This window comes from Amblyomma maculatum, chromosome 11, assembly GCF_055883805.1.
Source record: "Amblyomma maculatum isolate TAMU_Amacu chromosome 11, ASM5588380v1, whole genome shotgun sequence".
NCBI classification, from domain to species: domain Eukaryota; kingdom Metazoa; phylum Arthropoda; class Arachnida; order Ixodida; family Ixodidae; genus Amblyomma; species Amblyomma maculatum.
In genome coordinates, this window is record NC_139354.1 from 153,014,090 (window position 1) to 153,035,467 (window position 21,378).

Consider the following 21,378-nt stretch of genomic DNA (forward strand, 5'->3'; position numbering starts at 1 on the left):
TAGAACCCTTTCCCATCGGGAGGCTGTCTTCCCACTTGCCTCCTGCACCGTGTAGCCCCATCGACACACGTGTTGCTAGTTAAATTCAATTCCTATTTTATTTCCCAGAATGTTATGGTCGGCTGCCTGGGCTAAAAGCTGCGAGTAAACAGCTTGACGAGACCCACGCAGCTGTTATAAGGCAGGCAAGCATACAATAAAATAATATACGTACATATCAAGAAGCAAATACTTTTTTTTTCATGTCTTAAATGCAACTAACCGGATCACTAATGTAAGTAATGCAATGGAAATATAGGTATATCACAACAGCATCTAAATATCAGTTCTGCAAGCAAAACAAGCTAGCAAATATATTCACAGAATCACCAAAAAAAATGACCACAGATATTGCCAACTTTAACAACGCTTTAAGTGCGAAATTATAACAGAGGCCATGAATGAAAATAAGAGAGAACTTTATAACTGTGGAAGATACCAACGGGTTACATAATTACAAAACACTGATGCAGTGCAGCTTTAGTGGACTGATTTATGTCTTTTAATTAATTTAAAATTGAGGTAAGAGTATATCCTAATGTCTGCAGCCTATAGTCCATGCAAAAAAATGGTACCAGCCACTTGTCTGTGTTACGTGTGTTCACTAGATGCTGATTTTCTTTCAGCAAGGTGGCATCTTTAATCAGAGTTCTGAAGCTGGAAGGAAAATAATACAACATAACAACTGAACTCGAAATTCATACTTATTTTGAATCCTTACTACATTATATGTCTAGAGAGCTTGTCGAGTATGGGCTAAGTAACCAAGATTTGCTATATGGCGAATGGTTTTCTTTTCAAGGAGATAAATTTTCTGTATGTTTGTTTTAGTAGTTGTGAGTCAAACTAAAGAACAATAATTCATACGCTAGACGGATAATGCATTATATATCTTAAGTTTTATTTTAGAAGGAAGAAAAGTACGGCAACGAGAAATTGCACTTGTCACTGATGAGAGCTTATTAACTCCTGAACATACGAATCCCAGGTCCACTGATTCTTTCCACTGATGTGCTTCCACGTGCCATTTATGATTGTATTCTGCCAAAAACAACATAGAGGGCTTGGAGCAGGAGAGGATGGGAGATTCTAGTTGCCATGCTTTGTACTATGCCAGAGTGATGTTTCAACTGGTTCCTCAGTAACTGTCGCCTCATCAGAGAAGGTAAGGAGAATGCGCATTTCCTATGGCACTTGGTTGTATTGTTACGAAGACACCCTTGTTACAAAGTGCTATTACGTACCCCTGAATGGCACCCATGTTAGTCCATGCAGCGGCAGGGGTGGCTGAACGCCTTCCCAAAATTAGGACGGGGGAGGGGTGGTTTGCTCATAGTAGAGGAAGTTGCATAGGCAGGTACTGGAGACATGCATCTGTATGTTGTTGTTGTGGCTGTAGGAAGAAGGAAAAGAAAACGCACGAGCCTGCTACTGGCTCTGTAGCTGAGCCACCTCCGCTGCCTCGTGCAGACAGAAGAGAAAATAGAGAAGAAAGAAAAGGAAGAGAGAGAGAAAAACGCGCCGCAACAACAGCCGCCATCCACCACCGAAACGGTGGCAGATGCAATGACGGCCTACAACAGATAAAAATTCTGTGGCAGGCTAGCCCCTGTCGCAAGTGGCGGTGACCTGCCTGTTCCAGCCCCATCAGGGGATACTCGCTTGCATGCATCTGTATGTGAGTGCAGACCTGCAGAATCACTACTGCACAACAATAACATATTAATTGGAAAAATATTATTACACTCACCAAAGTATTGTTTTACGAATGAACACCAATCTCCATCAGCAGTAGCCATGCAATATTCGTGAAAATCCAAGCACAAAGAAATGTCAAGAGGATGAACTACAGTGTAAACTTCAATGAAGCAAACCTTTGCTGGGCTTATCAAAGCCAACAGCAGAAGGTTTGAAGGAATTGAGCTAATTATTTGAACAATATATGAAATGCAGAAGAGGTTTGCAATATAAAAACGTATGAAGCCTGCTTATCTTCATAAATCATTTTTAAGTTAAGAAACCAAGCTTAAGACCATAAGCTACAATTTGTAGGGTACGTGAGGTACCAGAAAATGTTTAATTGAAAAATTGTCACTGTATGTCCTACAGATTTAAACTTTATGTGGAGTGAGGCTTTAATGTACAATGTTGTGAAGTACTTACAATGATAGATAAGCACAATACTGAGTTCCAGAGAGACTAGTTTGGCAGTCTAACAGTTTGTGAACTACTTTACTGAAGATCCGGTGCCCAAATAAATATTTTCACCTCTTCCCAGCATCGACTAGGAATGCCTGACAGCCTTTGTGAAAGAACTGTGATAATTTTTGCATAGTACACTTTTACAAACAAGTCTTTGGGTGCCTAGAATGCAGCACCATCATAGCATAGATTCACAATATACAATAATCATCACTGGAAAAGGCAAAGTCGACTATTTTAGATAGCGTTCAGGCGAGTTGTGTCACCCACTCACCATTCAAGTGCTCCATAATTGAATTTAATTTACCAGCTTCATATGTACAAAGCGCCCAGTGATAGGAAACTGGAGTGACGTGATGCCTATCTTGTGTATCACAACTCAAGACAACTCAGTGCATATTACAAAATTTTCTTTTGGCATTCAAGCAATCGTGGTTAGAGTACAGACAGGTTTACTTTTAAGATTCGAGTAAGCAATGGATAAATGTCTGATAAAAATTTTGCATGAAATGTGTTTGCACAGGCTGCAGATGCATAGTTTGTAAAAACTGACAAAGCATCAAATTTTATTTCTAAGTCATGCAATACAGCACCATGCTACCTCCAAGCTCTAAACTTCTACAAGGTAAAGAGCACCCTTTTCCTCAAATTATAAGGTGTTCTAGTCTTTGGGGGTGTTATTTGGCATACACTAAGTGGCTGAGAAGCAAGCCTTGTTGCCTGGTAAAGATGGTATGTGCGATAATTGCAGTGATGCAATCGTTTTGGTATCTGAGTCACTCAAGAGAATGTTTAGTGTCATTGACGACTGTTTTCCTGTCGCCCTCTGTGCCGCATGTTCCACACACAGGCATCCGCCGGTCCACTTCAGCGCAATAGGTTGATGTGGACGGCAGGCCTTTTCAGCTGCATTGTTAAAAAACAATTAGAACAATGAAAAATACTAGCACTAAATGAAACGAGCAAAATGGTTCATAGAAATTGTATAAACATAAAAATATGGTGAAGAAAGCCTCTGCAAACTGAGTACAAATAAAATAACTTCACAAAGGAGTCGGCAACTAAAATTGGAGAAAAAAATTGCTCTGTTGCTTTGCTAATGATGTAACATCTTAAGAAACATGTTTAAAACAACAGATTAAAATAACAATCATATGCTGTTCCACAGTGTGGTAAAAAGGTCTACCTAATTAGAGAAAGGACAAGTCGCTCTTATATATTAGCACCAAAAATGCGTAGAAGCATATTCTTCCTCAAGCAGAACTTTTTCTCTCCTGAAATGTCTTCCTAGTGGTACTTGCAGCCTATAGAGAACAGATTATATATCATGTAACCAGAAGAGTTCCAAACTTAGAAGCTGGTGCCATAAATAAAAAAAAATAAAACCTCTTGCCACCCATCCTACACCAGCGGTGCCATGCTCCCCCTGAAACCAGGCCAGTGGCAAAGTAATGGGTGAGATACCATGTAACACATGTTATGATCCGAATGATTTAGGCACACCGATTTAGGCATCTGCATGAGAAAGGCACACACATCCAGGGCTTGTGCCTTGCAAGAACTGCTAACTACTTTGTATAGTGCACAGTAGGGGAGCCAAAGGGGCCACAATTACTTCATTTTCATTTCAGTTGTTGAATCACTTTACTGGTTCAAGCATCAAAGGAGCAGGACGAAATTGAAGGTGACGAACCATGCAGGCCAACAGAAAGCAGTTTTACGATTTACTTTCCTGTCTGCCCTTTTAACAACTTTCTTGGCAACTTTTTTTTTTTTTAACCCTAACTGGGCTGGAAGTACATCATCGACAGGTAGACACAAGCCAGGCGGTCCGAGAGCGGGTGAATACGACACAATACGGAATTTATACTAAGAAACGTCTCGATCACAGACTGCCTGAGGGAGCGAAAATTCTCGAGGGCCTCGCTAGAGAATGAGTTTATAATATCCGGTAGCCTAGATGTAAATACACACGCGAAAGAGGTGATGCAGCACGCAAGCTTTTCGAAGGCATCACTTATTACGCTCGCACTCTCGAGAAAAGCAAATGCATACGTGCACGTCACACAGACAGTCGGCGTAGCGACATAACACGCAAACACAAGACACCTGCATGCTCAAATTGACACCTAGCAATGCAAGCGGCACCATCAATCACGAAAGAATTGTTGCACTAGTTCAGTGAAATGCGCTGTTAATTTAAACTGCACTATTGTGCGCAAGCCAAATCTCATCAGAAACAAAATTCGTTTAAATAATCATGACGACCCTTCTCGTCACTAATAGCTTCTTATTGTCACATTAGGCGGTGCATACGCATAAGGAAAGAAGAAGAAGACTCTCGTGAGTTTTAGAGAAGACGACGTTCAACAGAGTCGGCTGGTGTCTGCAGAAAACGTCTGTTTGAAAGCCTTGTCTTTCGTGTCCGCCCTCTGCTCCAAGCTGAACTACCCCGTAACAGTATTATTCTTGGAAACGATAACATACCGCAGACTGGAAAAAAAAAGTAAAAAAGGTTATACTACTGATCGCTGTCAAAAAGCGGCAACAAGCTCGACGACCGTAGGCTCGTAAGATGAGCGTGGCGCCTTTCAATTCATGCTGAATAATTGTGAAATCGTTGCGGTCCTTACCTGTAGTAATATGTAAACACAGTGCAATGCCAACGTGCTTCCGTAGAAGCATCGGCGATGCAGTAGCACTTCGCTTTTCTCTACGGTAGATTTCATAAACACGTTCATCAGCTGATCACTATTTCTTGAGGATCTCCAGCGACGGCGGCATCTGAACTTTGGTCTGATAGTCCCTAGGGAACTTGGGGCATATCAGAATGAAGCGAGAACCATCACAAATGCGACCACTCTTCACAAAACACCACAACTTTCGTCACAAGCAAAGAACAGCAATACATTTTAAAAGGACAAGTTGTGCGCAGACCTCAGTACTGCCGCCATCTTGCCCAGTGTGGCCAGACTTCGCAGCGCCCCCTGTTGTTCATTAGAGTTGCGAATAGCTTTGAAAAGTTCTATATCTGAGTGTAATTAGCTTCACCAGCAGTGATTCTTTGAGGCACTGCACTCCTTTTAGGCACCTGCGGTGCCTCCTGGTGGCTGACAAGAAGGAGCTGGCCCTGGAGTACATCGTCTACTGCCTCAAGCGAATGCACCACGCGCACCTGCGCACCTTCTTCCAGGTGAGGATTACACTGAAGGGGGATGAAGCCTGATGGGACGAGGTTGCCGTCCCAAGATGAAGAGCAGAAATTCAGTCAGCCTGCACAAATTGTGTAAATGCAAACACCTAGCTGCACTTTTCGAAAATTGCAGAACCTGCGCCTATCATGCAAATTCTTTTGCCAGTCGCGATTGCGGAGGTGTTTGCAAACATTCCTTATTAGGGGCTATTTTCATACACCTTGTTTTGTAGGGGTGTGAATAGGGCGTGAATGCTGGAGACTTCATTTACAGCCTTCTCGGCCGGGAAGTCAGCTTTCATCTGGAAAAAAAATGCTGGTAGTACTATACATTCCTGAAGGGTAATCTGTCATTCTAGTATAGCTGCATGCATTTGTAGTTGTTTTTTTTTTTCTTTAGTTTCCCATTCAGTTTTGGCACCATAGATTGCTTTGATGGTGTCATTTTCTCTGAGCCTTCTACGGCTGTGTTGTGCAAATATGGCTGCATTGTGAATTCTTAACAGTTCCTGGACGTGGTGGCCATTGTTTGATGAAGGCAAAAAGCAAGGTGCCCGATTGCTGTGCGATATCAGTGCACATTAAAGAAACCCGGATGCCAGGCTATGAGAGACGCCACAACGGCGTCTCTCATAGCCTGAGTTGCTTTGGAGTGCTAAAACCTCCTAAACCAAACTAAGCCAAACTGTTGCCTTCAGAAATTCTGCCTGCCCTACACCCCGGGACGAGTTTAGAGCTGATCCCCCTAAGGGGATCGGTTCACCCTTGTGTCTTACTGAACAATGGCATTGTCAATAGCAAGTTTTAGTTAAGGTATTAAAAATTAGTCGCATAATTGAATGTGTTAGACAGTGGATTTATTTTATACACTGTGTTGTAAAGGTTAAGTTAGGGATTTGTTGATATTAGTGTAGCTGTTCAGAGAACCCGAAAGACACTTGAAGGAGCCAGAGTATTTTGGAGGAGGTAGTAACTCATTTTTTGAGAATCCCTGTTGCAGACATTGCTTTGACCGTGTTGACGTGACATCTATACGGGGCACAATTGAGAGGTGCAGTGGCAGCAGCGGATAACTTCCTAAATTGCCAGTCCACTCTTACCAGGTACAGACTGCTTGAGAGGTGCATGACGTGCCTGGTGGCTTCAAGTGCATGCATCATGTCCATGTGTGTCTTCTGCAAAAGCAGTTTCCTTCTGCTTACTGGATTACCTTTCCATTCTATGCCATGATAATCAAGTCACCTTGAATGTTTTGATGTCAAGAACACAGCTTTTGCAAGCTATTAATAATAATGATAATAATAGTAATAATAGTTGGTTCACAGGAAGGGAAAGGCACAGTATCTGTCACACTTTTTCCTGTCGACACCTGCACCACACCATAAGGGAAGGGAGGAAGGTGGGAGTGAAAGTGGATAGAGAGAAGAGGAGCCGTAGTGGAGGGCTACAGAGTAATTTCGACCAGCAGTGGATCTTTAACCTGCACTGACATTGCACAGCACAGGGATGCCTCTCTGTTTCACCTCCATAGAAACGCAGCCACCGGCGGTCGGTATCTCGAACATGGGTACTCCGGCACAGTAGTTGGGCATCTTAACCACTGCACCGCCGCGGCGGGGCCAAGCCATTTTCATCATGCTTTTTCCAACATGCCTTCTTGTATGCCCTTTTGTATTTTGCACATTATTTCCTGCACTGAATATCTTTCTAAGTTATGCTAGCTTGGGTACATCACTCAATATTACATTTAGACTGACATTATTGATGTATATTTATTGAGAAATAATGTGGAGCTGCAGTGTTGAGCAATGATTCCTTTGCCAGCAAGTTCACTACTTTGAATGCATTTTAGAGAGTGCCCATGCAGAATGCTTCAGACTTGGAGGAGCTTGCAGGTTCACCTCATTGTGAAGGTGATGTCTGCTTGGCTGCAGTCTGCTTTTTGTTCTAACGATGTGCAGGAGCACCTGAAGGTTGACCGGAAAGTGCTTCGGCCCAACGAAAAGCTGGATGCCTTCATCAGGGGCTACCTGGGCCTTCTTGACTACCTCCAGTGGCTACCTCATTCTTCACGCTCCCGCTGCAATGATGTCACAGGTAAGATCTTTGAGTGAGTGAATACAGCTGTTCCTAAGCACCAGCGTTACAGACTTTGGTCTAAGAAAGACCTTGGCATAGCAAAGTGCGTTACTTTTCGTGACCTCTTATTCGTAGAGGGACCTTCACCATGATGAATTAATGTTGCTACGCTCTGAGCACAGCAGCTTTTTGGTGGCTTTAGAGGGACCCGAAGAACTTACTAGAAGTGCACTGCCAGCTTGTGTGGTGGTTTGAAGGGAGCTTGCAACCAAGAGGTGCCTGGAAGGTCCTTTGGTGGACCTGCACCACCTGCCGTGCCATCACAAGGTTGCCAAACGGGGTGCTGGTCATAAGCATTGGCTCAGTTTGGGCCCAGCCGGGGTGGTGCGCCTGCCTCCGAGGTGGGTGCATGGCTGGGCTGGCCACTCTGGCAGCATTAGTGGTGGCGAACGCCAACACCTCAGGAAAGGTGACCATAGCGCAGTACACTTATAACAATATATCAGTTAGAACGATGAGTTGACTTACAAGTACCAATTTTTGCTTGAACTTGTGAGAAAAACAACGACATAGCAATATGTACCATATAATGATGCAATAATTACAACTATTTTTGCCTTCTGCACAGCGTATTTTATGTTGAGCATGACATTCGCGGCGCTAAGTTCCTTGAACAATGTCGAGTCAGGGCGAGAATTTGTCTTGCGCGAGTTCGCACCTGCCGCTGAGTTTCTTGCGCTCATCAATTGAAAAAAGCCATGTAGAGCAAAATCATTGAGAGTTGGCTTTGGCACTGCAAAGTGGCGCCACTTGCTTCGAATCACCGTCTCTGTATTGGCTCCGTTACATGCGGTACATAGGGTAGAGGCAAAAAAAGTGAAATGGGGCAGCCCTCACCCGTGAACCTGTACAATAACAAGTGCGAAAGAAGAGGCAGTTGAATCAATTTTCAGTTTCTGTCAGTTTGCTCAGCTTGACTAAGCAACAAATTTTGGGAAATTTTCATTGTTGGTTCAAAGTGAGCACCCTCACAAAGAATCATGGGCAATCATGATATTGTTCTGGAATGGCAACAAGGCCATCGACAAAAGAAGAGACTGGGATTGCACTGAACTGAGCTCTTGTAAAAGAGTTCTCTGTTCCATTCTGTGTGTTTCTTTTGTCTTGTGTGTGTTTTGTACTCAATGATATTGCCGCATAGAAGACGACGCAAAAGAGGACGACTATGGCAACACAAGCGCGAGCTGAAAGAAGAAGGAGGAAGCTTGATCGCAAGACTCGTTCTAGGCCAATAATCAAACCGTCTTATATTTCGACCCTCCTTGGCGTTCTGTCGAGACGTGACACTGGTGGAGCGCGCTGGGGTATGCATAAGACTCCTTCCGGCAGTCCACAGCGGATCCCAGACATCGACACTCCTGTCCATCGCACTAGCCGCCGCCTTCTAGGCCTAGCCCCGGAGTACAGCCATCTGCCGAACGACTCTTCTTCAAACGCCCAAGTTCGTCAGGTCCCCCAAGCCATGGCACATACCAACCTTACGCCGGTGACTCTTCAGAACACCAAGGTACCAGAGTGCTTTCGCGGGGACGCTTTTGAAGATGTCGAGGACTGGCTTGACCAGTTTGAGCGAGTGGCCAAAATCAATCAATGGAGCGCAGACCAGAAGCTGTCCAATGTCTATTTTGCCCTTCAGGATAATGCTAGAACGTGGTTTGAAAACCACGAGACCAGCTTATCCACATGGAATGACTTTCGCCGCCAGCTGGTAGATACTTTTGCGAGAACGGATCGACGAGACAATGCGCTGCGCCTGCTTGAAGTGCGCATCCAGAAGCCGAATGAGAGCGTGGCTATGTTTGCGGAAGACATGGCTCGCCTTTTTCGCCGTGCCGACCCTGATATGAGTGAACCAAAGAAGCTACGGCATCTCATGCATGGTGTCAAAGAACAGGTGTTTGCCGGCTTAGTGCGCAACCCACCTAAAACCGTGAGTGAGTTCATTAAGGACGCTACGGCTATAGAGCGAGCCCTCCAAGATCGGTGCCGCCAGTACAACCGACCAGCCAGCTGTGCCCCGACGACTGCGGCGACGCTGACTGCAACAGATCAGACCACTCTTCGAGACATGATTAGAGAAATTGTCCTTGAGGAGTTGCAGCGAATTACGGTTACGAAAGCTCAGTCGTCAGAGGCTCTCGTGCAGGCTGTAAGGAATGAAATTCGGTGCTCCCTATCACCGTCTGCCCAGTGCAACGAGTTTCATCCAGTGGACAACGCGGCAGCCATTTCCGAACCACCATACCACGTTCCACAACCGATCAACTACACGGCCAACATTCCTGCACCTTATCACGAGCCACAAACTGAGAGCTACGCCGCGGTCCTACGTCGCCCGCCTCCAGACCACGCCTCACCGAGCTCACCAAGCCGTCAGGAGACGCGATTCTTCCAGGGGCCTCAGTGGGCGCCTTCCAGGCGCTCTCAACTACGCCGAACGGACAGGTGGCGCAGTTATGACAGCCGGCCACTCTGTTTCTACTGCGGACAACCTGGCCACGTATATCGGTACTGCCGTTACCGCGAAGAGGGGCAGGCCTTTCCGTCTGCTTCTGCTCGCCGCCGCTTCGACGCTGACACTGCCCAAACCGAGGACGGCCTTCCGGTCAGCAGGGAAACCGAATCCCCGGGCTTCCGCCGCCGCTCCTCCCCATCGCCACAGCGTTATTCTCCGCCGATGCGTCGTGGCAATTCTGACGTTGGCGGACGGCGGTCCCCTAGCCCTCACCGGGGAAACTAACAGCCGCAACCTCGCGAGGGGAGGTTGCACACAGTCTAAAAGTGTCAAAACCCTCACCACCGCCGCAAATGCCGACACCCCGTGCTTCTGACGCTGCCGTTAGTATTGACATTGCCGCACTACCGCCGAAAATGCCGACTACATTACCACCAAAAATGCCGCACCAGATGAGCAGCCCCGACGACGAAGCTGACACCGCTGACCTTGCCGCACTTCCGCCGAAAATGCCGAAAGAGACGAGCAACCCAGATAACATTGTTAGCGCTGACCTCGCCGTTTCCATTGATGGGCTGGAGGTACATGCTCTGGTGGATACCGGGGCGGATTTTTCAATTATTAGCCAGAAACTGGCTAACACGCTGCGAAAAGTAAAAACCGAATGGACTGGGCCAGTAATAAGAAGTGCTGGGGGCCAGCTACTGGCACCGACAGGGAAGTGCACTGCCCGGATAGGAATAGGAAACGCGGTGTTTGTTGGCAGCTTCGTTATTCTCCCTGACTGCTGCAAAGACCTCATCTTGGGCATGGACTTTCTGCGTCTTCATGGGGCTGTAATCAGCATCCGTGACAGCATCGTTGCCTTCACCAATAACCATGAAGACCTTGGTTATGCGCAAGTACCACTATTGCCCTTACGCGTCGCCAATGAGACGGTGACATTACCTCCGAGATCATGTTCTCTTGTTGAAGTGAAATGCGACGTGGCGCATACAGGCGATGGCGTCGCCGAACGGGCAGTTACCCTGGTACTCAGCCGAGGTGTTTCTATAGCTCGAGGGCTGGTCAACTTGACCAATGGGCATACCGAACTGCTGCTGACAAACTTCAGCGACGAGCGTCAGCAAATTCCGAAAGGCACAACTGTGGCCTTTTTCGACAGCCTCCCAAATGCGCAGCACTGTTGCTTACTGCAACAGAGAGGATCAGTGTGCAAGACACCCGTAACCATCGTTGATGTGAGCCCAAATCTGTCTTCTTCAGAGCGGGACCGCCTTTTGGATCTCATAGATCAATTTCGAGACTGTTTTGCTTCAGAATCGCGGATCGGCCAAACGCCTTTGACAAAACATCGAATTATCACGGATGACTCGATTCGCCCGATTCGACAAAATCCTTACCGTGTGGCTCCGAAAGAACGTGAAGCCATTCAGCGCCAGGTGGCCGAAATGCTTAGAGACGACGTTATCCAGCCGTCACAGAGTCCCTGGGCTTCCCCCGTGGTACTTGTTAAAAAGAAAGACGGCAGCTTACGATTTTGCATAGACTATCGCAAGCTCAACCAAGTGACCAAAAAAGACGTGTACCCTCTCCCTCGCATCGACGACTCCTTGGATCGCCTACGAAATGCACGTTACTTCTCGTCGATGGACTTGAAAAGTGGATACTGGCAAATCGAAGTGGATGAGAGGGATCGGGAGAAGACAGCATTCATCACTCCCGACGGATTGTATGAGTTTAAAGTCCTTCCGTTCGGTTTATGCTCGGCGCCAGCAACATTTCAGAGACTGATGGACACTGTGCTTTCGGGACTTAAGTGGCAAACATGCTTGGTGTATCTTGACGACGTGATAGTGTTTTCGGCTACATTTGAAGAGCATCTACTCCGTTTGCTAGCTGTGTTTCAGGCCATACAATCTGCGGGCCTCACATTAAAACCCGAGAAGTGCCACTTCGGTTACGAGGAGCTGCAGTTCTTAGGCCACGTCGTCAGCCAAGAAGGTGTTCGGCCGGATCCTGAAAAGCTCTCCGCAGTCGCCAAGTTCCCAACACCTACGGACAAAAAGACATTGCGGCGCTTCTTGGGTCTTTGCGCCTATTACCGTCGGTTTATTGCTGGCTTCTCACGAATAGCCTGGCCATTAACTTCACTGACTCGTGACAACGCTGTCTTTCGCTGGGGTGAAGAACAGCAACAAGCTTTCAATGAGCTGAGGAGGCGTCTACAGACACCACCTGTCCTGGCGCACTTTGATGACGACGCCCCTACACTGCTTCATACGGATGCCAGCAACGTGGGCTTAGGTGCTGTGTTAGTGCAGCGCCAGGATGGTGTGGAAAAGGTAATTGCTTACGCCAGCAGGACCCTATCTAAAGCAGAAGCGAACTACTCGGCAACCGAAAAAGAATGTCTTGCAGTGGTATGGGCGGTTATGAAATTCCGCCCTTATTTGTACGCTCGCCCCTTTCAAGTCGTCAGTGACCATCACTCTCTCTGTTGGCTGACGAACTTAAAGGACCCTTCAGGGAGACTCGCGCGTTGGAGCCTTCGATTGCAAGAATTTGACATGGCAGTTATTTACAAATCTGGAAAGAAGCACACAGATGCAGATTGCCTTTCGCGAGCGCCGCTCGAACCTTCCACTATGACCGATGAAGACACTGCGTTTTTAGGTGTCATAGATGACGCAACGCTTTCCCAACAGCAGAGAGAGGATCAGGAATTGCTCCCTCTTATTGATTTCTTGGAGAAGCGAACTACGGTTGTTCCGAAGATTTTCGCCCGAGTAATCTCTTCATTTTTTATTCGCAACAACGTCCTTTACAAGAAGAACTTCCGTCCTGGGGGAAACAGTCTTCTGCTCGTCGTCCCATCGGTTCTCCGCACTGAAGTTTTGCAAGCGTGCCACGACGAGCCAACCGCCGGTCACCTAGGCTACACCCGCACGTTGGCTAGAGTACAGCACGGATACTACTGGCCAAAACTGCCGGCGACAGTGAAACGCTATGTACGTACGTGCATTGACTGCCAGCGCCGTAAATCACCCCCTGTAAAACCAGCTGGCCTACTCCACCCTCTTCAAGTGCCAGCGACACCTTTTAAGCAAATTGGCATGGACCTCCTGGGACCATTTCCGACGTCTACAGCCGGGAATAAATGGATAATTGTCGCCACTGATTATCTGACCCGCTACGCGGAGACCAAGGCTCTGCCAAGGGGTACCGCCGCCGAAGCAGCTAGGTTCTTCATTGAGAACATTGTCCTGAGGCATGGCGCTCCGGCACTTATTATAACTGACCGAGGAACTACATTTACGGCCGAACTTTTGGAAATCGTTCTTCGCCTCAGTGGTACCAGTCACCGTAAAACTACTGCCTATCACCCTCAAACCAATGGGTTGACGGAACGCCTCAATAAGACCCTCGCAGACATGCTTTGCATGTACGTCGACGTAAACCACAAGAATTGGGACGAAATACTTCCCTACGTTACGTTCGCCTACAATACGGCCCGCCAAGACACCACTCGCATGACACCATTCAGCCTCCTTCACGGGCGACCAGTAACAACTATGCTGGATGCAATGTTGCTCCCGAATGCCGACACCGATGATCTCGATCAGGACGCCGAGGAATTCGCTCAGCGTGCAGAGGAAGCTCGCCAACTAGCTCGTGTGCGGATTCAAAATCAGCAGGAGCACGATGCACAACGCTACAATCAGAGACACCGGCATGTAATGTACGAACCTGGCGACAAAGTGTGGGTCTGGACACCTATTCGCCGCCGTGGACTCTCCGAAAAACTATTGCGACGATACTTTGGACTCTATGTTGTTCAGCGACGTTTAACCGACGTCACTTATGAGGTGATGCCAGACGGGGTGTCGACATCAAAGCGACGCCAGCACCAAGCTGACGTCGTCCACGTCGTGCGTATGAAGCCATACCACTCAGTCTGACCTCAACCTCCTACTTCCTTTTGTTCTCATCGGGACGATGCTTCCTAAGGAGGGGGGCAAATGCCGCATAGAAGACGACGCAAAAGAGGACGACTATGGCAACACAAGCGCGAGCTGAAAGAAGAAGGAGGAAGCTTGATCGCAAGACTCGTTCTAGGCCAATAATCAAACCGTCTTATATTTCGACCCTCCTTGGCGTTCTGTCGAGACGTGACAATATTATTATAATGAACTCTTTTATTGACCTTGGTCGCACCTGGAAGAGAACTAGGCAGACCGGAGTCGGCGATAGCAGCAAGCATGCTCGTTGGTCATCAGAACTACGAGTGCCCACAACAGCATTCGCAGTGCTCAATATAAATTTGGCAAAGGAACATCCAACCAAAGGAAACTGGAAAAGCCTGGAACAATACGGAAACAGTTCTGGTTGCCTACAATCATTTGAAGCTGATTTCAGTGCATCTCACGCTTCAGAGAGAGTGAGAAAGCCGCATCTTGTGACATCGAGCATGAACATACAAAGAGCACATGATCATTCCATGTGCTACAATCATTGTGATAAGGTGACACTGTTAGCTGTTGAGAACAGCAAATAAAAATTGCAATGGTTCGTGGCAGTATATATTGTGAAAGTGGGGAGTGCAGCAATCATGAAGGATGGAGCCAGCAGTCATGTCAACTAGCGGAAAAGGGTCAGAGGCCCTATGTGGAGTGATATTTGTGCCAGTAGTTCCTCACTACCTGCATGCAAAATGCATTCATCAACGGGGACAATACTGGCTGTTAAGGCAAAGGAGTCCGCTTATTTTGGAAAGAGAATTTCGAGCCTGATGGAGACTGAATTGAGTGGTTTGAAGAGCGGCATGTCATCTCTACAAAAGTACGGTATTAGATATGGAGGAAAAGCAAAGAGTGGCTGCGAATGAAGACGCCCACCTTGTTGGAGCGCTGCAAGGAAAGAGCCTTATATAGCTGCAGTGAAATGGAACTTTTTTTTTCTCTTCAAAATGCTGTTGTAGAAGGCCCAGGCTCTTATAGGCGATCCATGTCCTGGCGGGAAGCACTTCCAAGTGATGGTTAACAATATGTTTTGCGCCAGCATGGATGGCAGTCATTTCCTCAAGCCCTTCGTGACAGGGCGATCTAAAATGCTGAAATGCCTTAGAAACGAGTACACACTGGCCGGCAATCGCTGAAGTAAACAGCAAGAAGGCCTGGATGACTCGCAACCTTTTTTGCGGAATGAATGCATTACAACATCAAGAGGCAAGAACACAAATTGGTTTGGCTGCTTGACAACTGCAGCATTGCTAGCACTTGAGCTGATGGTGCTGCTGCCCAATACTACAGCAGGCCTGCAGTCGTTGGATGACAGCATCATCATCAGTTTCTAGGTTTGGTATCAGTGCATGCTGGAGGGGCTGATCTTAGCCATCGGGCCTGCTGAAGGCTGTGCACTTCGGTATTAAGGCAAAAGCCTTTAATGGCTCATACTGTCATTGACAAAACCTGTCCGCGCGAGCGGCGTACCTGATTGGTCGACAGAGAAGTGACGTCACCGGCCGCCAAATTCGAAGCGACCAACCAGAAGTCTCATCTTCTCTAGCATTTCCGCCATCTGCAATCCCACACTTGAACGCATGCCAAGGAACACCACGCGACAGGAGCGATGGTGTACCGTCCAAACGCACACTTGTCGGAAAACGTGTGAAAGATGCTGCGTCTTTCCTTTCCTGTAAACCAATTATAATTATATATAGCACTGCAGCGAACGCAGATAAAAGGCAAACAATGAGAGGCAAATGATAGGCGAGGTTCGTCATTCTCCTCTTAAGGGGGGACACGGCCCTTTGCGGCCGACAATCGGTCTAAAAATCTATTTTTTTATTTCTTAATTTTTGCGGTCCCGAAAAGTTTCCGCAACTATCTGCAAATTTAGGTTGAAAAATACCACCTATTTCGCAAGTTACAGCGCTCCAAAGCCGCAACTATCTGCAAATTTAGGTTGAAAAATACCACCTATTTCGCAAGTTATAGCGCTCCAAAGTTGCGAATCGGAACGTTTGCCCCTTTAAATTGAAGTCAAATCGCGCCGAGTTTTGATCGGACGCAGATCGAGAAATGCGCGCTCCACCGGCATCGTTTTGGTCTTGTTAGAAAGATCGTGATTCAGGCTATTCCCATGCCATGATCGGCATCTGCGAGTGAACACCCGAAGCGGAAAACAAAGTGACAAATTTGCGCGAAACGCACGCTGCTATTGGGCTCCAAAAGCACGTGACCCAAACGACCACTTTTGTTTGGCTGCCGGCGTCAGCTGCTTGCGGCTTGGCGCCATTTTGAAAAGGTCGCGTAGTTAGGCCTAGCTGGTTTAGCGACGTTTCGTCGTCATGACCACGGCGTAAAACGGGGAAAATTTAGGTTCGAGCGTCATATTAGCCTAAAAACCAAAGAAAGGTAGAGAAAAGAGCCGCGCCGGTGACGTGGCATCCTGTTATCAGCAATCAGTGACGAAGCACCGACGCTCCACGATGGGCCGATAAGGGCGAAGCCGATGGTGCTTCGCACAACAGATAAGAGAGCAAACAATTTCCTCGAGGAGATTCCTGCCGCGTGTAAACATCGTAATCACGACAATGCAGATGAAAAAGTGGTAGCTAAGCAGTTTTCATGGGCGCGAAAGATCGAACACTCGAAAAAGTTAGTGGCGCGGCGGCAGCGGCAGTCGCGAAACGGCATCACGCACGGCATGCGGAATAGCAAACTTTGTCGAAATAAATTTGCGTCTGGGTTGCAGGGGCAATTATCTCAATGGAAAATGGTGCATTCACACCAATAACCAGTCATAACTCATTTTATCGAGTTGCTGTTAGCCTTAGTAATTCAAAAATATGCCCAAAACGTTTTTCGCAGATTTCTCAAAATTGAATTTTGGACACAGTCAGTTCAGTTCAGTCGTGTCCGACTCGTCGTGACCCTATGGACCATGTCACGCCACGCTTTCCGGTCTCTCACTATCTTCCTAACATCACATAACTTCTTCTGCAGTGCCTCGAGGATACCATCTAACCATCGCCTTCGCTGCCTACCCCTTCTCCGGCGACCCACAACCTTTCCCAATATCAAATCTTTCTCCAGCGACTCCTCTCTTCTCATCAGATGACCAAAGTAGCTGAGCTTTAACTTTAGAATTTGACCCTCCAATGAGCAGTCAGGGGTTATGGTCGACAATATCGACTGATTTGATCTTCTGGCAGTCCAAGGAACTCTCAAGAGTCTTCGCCAGCACCACAATTCAAACGCTTCAGTTCTTCGGCGGTCAGCCTTTTTCACAGTCCAACTCTCGCATCCATACATCACAACTGGAAAGACCATAGTTGGCAGACTAATGTCTCTGCTCTTTACTAGGCGGTCAAGGCTAACCATTGTTCTCTTTCCCAGAAGCAGGCGTCTCCTAATTTCATGGCTGCAGTCTCCTTCTGAGGTAATCTTGGAGCCCAAGAAGAGAAAATCTGTCACAGCTTCCACTTCTTGTCCATTGATGCTCCAGGACTTGATAGGGCAAGACGCCATGATCTTTGTCTTTTTAATGTTCAGTTTAAGCCCAAACTTCTCACTCTCTTCTTGTATGCGCATCAGAAGTCTCTTGAGTTCCACTTCACTTTCTGCCATTAAAGTGGTATCATCCGCATATCTAAGGTTGTTGATACGTTTTCCAGCAATCTTCACTCCAGCTGAAGACTCGTCCAGACCGGCCTTCCTCATGATGCACTCTGCATATAGGTTAAATAGGCAGGGCGACAGTATGCAGCTTTGCCTCACTCCTTTCTCGATCGGAAACCAATCAGTAAGACCATGCCCAGTTCTGACTGTGGCCTCTTGCCCTTCATACACGTTCCTGAGGAGACAGATGAGGTGAATTGGAACTCCCATCTCTTGGAGAGCTTGCCACAATCTGCTGTTATCTACGCAGTCAAACGCTTTCGCATAATCAATAAAGCAGAAGTAGATGGGTTTCTGGAACTCTCTTGCTTTTTCCATGATCCAGCGAAGGTTGGCAATTTGGTCTGTAGTTCCTCTGCCCTTGCGAAACCTAGCTTGCACGTCAGGAAGCTCCCGATCCACATACTGATGCAGCCTACCTTGGAGGATTTTCAACATCACCTTGCTAGCATGCGAAATAATCGCGATCGTGCGGTAGTTGGAACAATCTTTGGCACTGCCTTTCTTCGGAATGGGGATGTAAACTGACCTCCTCCAATCCTGTGGCCACTGCAGGGTTGTCCAAATCTTCTGACATAATGTATGCAGTATGTTAACAGCGTCATGGTTGAGGTTTTGAAGCAACTCAGCTGGAATGCCATCAATTCTGCTAGCTTTGTTCTTAGCAAGACTGGCTAAGGCCCCTTCAACTTCACTCTTCAGGATGCCCGGCTCGAGATCAGTAATCACAACCGTCACAGGCAGTGGACACAGTCAGCAGACCATTATTTTTGGTCCTGCTCTTGCTACAGTTATTTTCTTTTGCTAGAAAGCTAGCCTCTGTTATCTTTTGACACCAAGGTAAATGTAATAACAGTAGGGGAAAATTTACTGAAAAGATTGTCTTGGCACCAAAATGGACTGCCTTTATTTTGAGTTTTTTTTTTTATGGTGAACTTTGACTCAAATTCGGATAGAACAATAATTTTTGTTTTAATTTACTTTCCAACCATTTCTGATCATACACTGATATGTCAGACCTTGCCATAATTTAAATCTACATGTTCTGAAATGTTTTTTCCTTGTTTTCTCAAAAACAGCATTTTTGATGGGGCTGCAATTTTGGAGGAGATCAATATCTCCGGTCCTGTACTTGCTATTGCTATAACTTTTGTTTTTTTTAGAAAGGGAATCCTGCCACTCTCATGAAACCAAGTTAAATGCAGTGACCACAAAGGAAAATTTACTGAGTAGGTTATCTTGTCTTGGGCACCGAAATGGACCTTTCCTTCAAAACATTTCCTATTGCACAGCTTTGGCTCAAATTGGCATAGGCCATTAATTTTGGCTTTGGATCACTTTCCACTTGTTTCTGATATTATTGTAATATCAGTCATTGACATAATTTACACCGACATACTGTGAAATGTTTTTCCTAATTTTCTCAAAACTGCAATTTTGAGGATGCTGCAATTTTGGAGGAGAGATATCTCAAACTATTTGTGATGCAGCTCTCATTCTTGTCTTGTTAGAAAGAAAAACTCTTGTACAGTGCAATAGGACTAAAATATGTACAGTTATTATGCGGCAACATTTACAGAATTAATTATCAATTTTAGGTGCCAACTTGGGTTTTTAGTCATAAAAGTTTGACTTTGTGTAACTTTGGTTCAAATTCTTCTAGCACGTTAATTCATGGCTAGCGGCACTCTATGATCCTTCTAGATCACTCTGGCAGGTCTATTGTCATTAAAGTGTTTAGTAATTAACTCACCTCCAAAAGAAGAACATGAATTAGGTAATATTTTGAAAACTATTTCGTCTACAAGAAAACTAATCAGATATTTGAAATCAGCATGCAAAAATATATTAACCGTGCAAGTTTCAATCAGATCCACCCATAAATAAGGAAACAAGTTTTAGGAGGGGCGTCCTCCCTTAACAGACATCTAAAAGACCCTCTAATTTTTGGTGCTTGGTATAAGGTTAAGGCCTCCGCCATAAGGAACTGCTATAACTCTTTCCCTATCGGGCCCATTGAGCATCGTTAGCCCGCTAACGTTGACTTCGCGTGCCGATTTTGAATCCTTCCACATCGCTAATGGACACGCTATTATATCTAGTGTGTACTCACATATCTAAACTTTCGATTTTGGTGCTGTGTACATTTTTCCTGGGAAGCAGCTATTTTTGAACGCGCTCCAAGTACGCGGCAGCGTCGGAGTCGCATGCGAGAATGGCGGCATCCTTATCGACGACGCGGCATCCGCATCGACCACGGGTGCTTCAAAACGTCGCAAAGCTCATGATTCCGCACTGTGTACGATCGATTTTATCGGTGACCCGAGCAGCAGTGACTCTGAAGATGCTTCCTTATCGTCAGAATTCAGTTCCGACTCCGATGACGAGGAAAACCAGCCCGGAACATCGGTGGTCACACTTTGTTGGCCTGTTTTGGATGCGTCTGGGACCGCTCTGGATGTTTTATTTTTGTTGTTGCTGTCATTTATCTCATTCCCAGGGTATGAACATCATTTGGACGTGATATCTTGCCTCTTGCAAAACAGAGAGTGGCGTTCTGCCCAAGAAGGGAACCGGGCATCCATTTCAGCATGGCGCTCTGCAGCGGCCCTCGTTGATTGCTCATTATGCATCAAAAATACTATTCAATACTGCACTTTTATTTTTTCACAGGGAGTGACCAATATAATGCTCTGCATTTGGTATATACAAAAAAAAATTTTTAAATATTTGTTGTTTCATTTACAAGTGCATTTCGTCAAGTTTTGTTCAATTTTTTTCTAAAATCGGGTTTTTAAGAAATTATATTGTGTTACCACCCACAACTTCATATTCAAAGTTGTATGCCTAAAAAGCAAATCTATTTAGCTTTCTTTTCGTGTATTGTATACAATTTCTTGAAGTGATAGTCTTTACAGAAAAAAAAATCAACTGAAACCTGCAGAAAACGGCCATTTTGCCCATGGTAGGGAAAGATTAAAGAAGGCAGGCCTTTATGTGCCAAGAAGACCTTTCCCCCTCTCTCTCTCTCTCACTTCATGTGGAAATCGACACGGTGGAAGCTGCAGACATTGCCTGGGGACACGCTGAAGATGACGAAAGAAATGCGTTCATGGAGGAATTCCGCAGCAAAAACATAGCTGCTGTTTTCTCCAAAGAGCATTGCTGAGGCAATCTCCAGGAATGTGTCACAGAGTGCAGCATTGTGCGATGGCAACATCTCAACGACAGCGATGATGAAATTGATAATGGTGCACGTTTGGCACCGATAACCATGCAAGGGGTGCTGTCTAAGATTGAATTGCTCATCGATTTTGTGGATGCGAAATGTTTGCTGCCAGTGTGCACACAAGCCAGATCAATGCCCACAGCAGTAGGGAAACTGCAGCTGCTGCACAAGCAAGCGTCCCTCTCGAACTACTTTAATGCACCTAACACTTGAGGGGCTTGTTAAAAGTCAATGAATAGACGCTTTGCTTCTCAAGGCATCCATTTTCATGTTTTTCAGCGCTAGTGGAATTTGAGTCTGGAGCTACACTCATTTTTTATGGCAGTTCAGATATGACGATGATTGGTTATAATGATACTTTCGTTCTTCCTTGACTACAGTAAAACCTCGTTAAAACGTACCCGATTTAACAGTAGTTTCGTTTTAAAAGCAGTAA

The 21,378-nt window shown here is 46.1% G+C and overlaps 1 protein-coding gene across 1 annotated transcript in view; it reads left to right on the plus strand.

The window, feature by feature from the left end:
• The window catches only part of LOC146175200 (uncharacterized), a 164,520-nt gene that overhangs the window by 28,178 nt on the left and 114,964 nt on the right, over positions 1-21,378 (plus strand). Inside the window, exons 5-6 of the mRNA XM_084584642.1 lie at positions 5,329-5,434; positions 7,396-7,531. Of these exons, the coding sequence (XP_084440768.1) occupies positions 5,329-5,434; positions 7,396-7,531 (242 nt within the window). The remainder of the gene's footprint in view (positions 1-5,328; positions 5,435-7,395; positions 7,532-21,378) is intronic.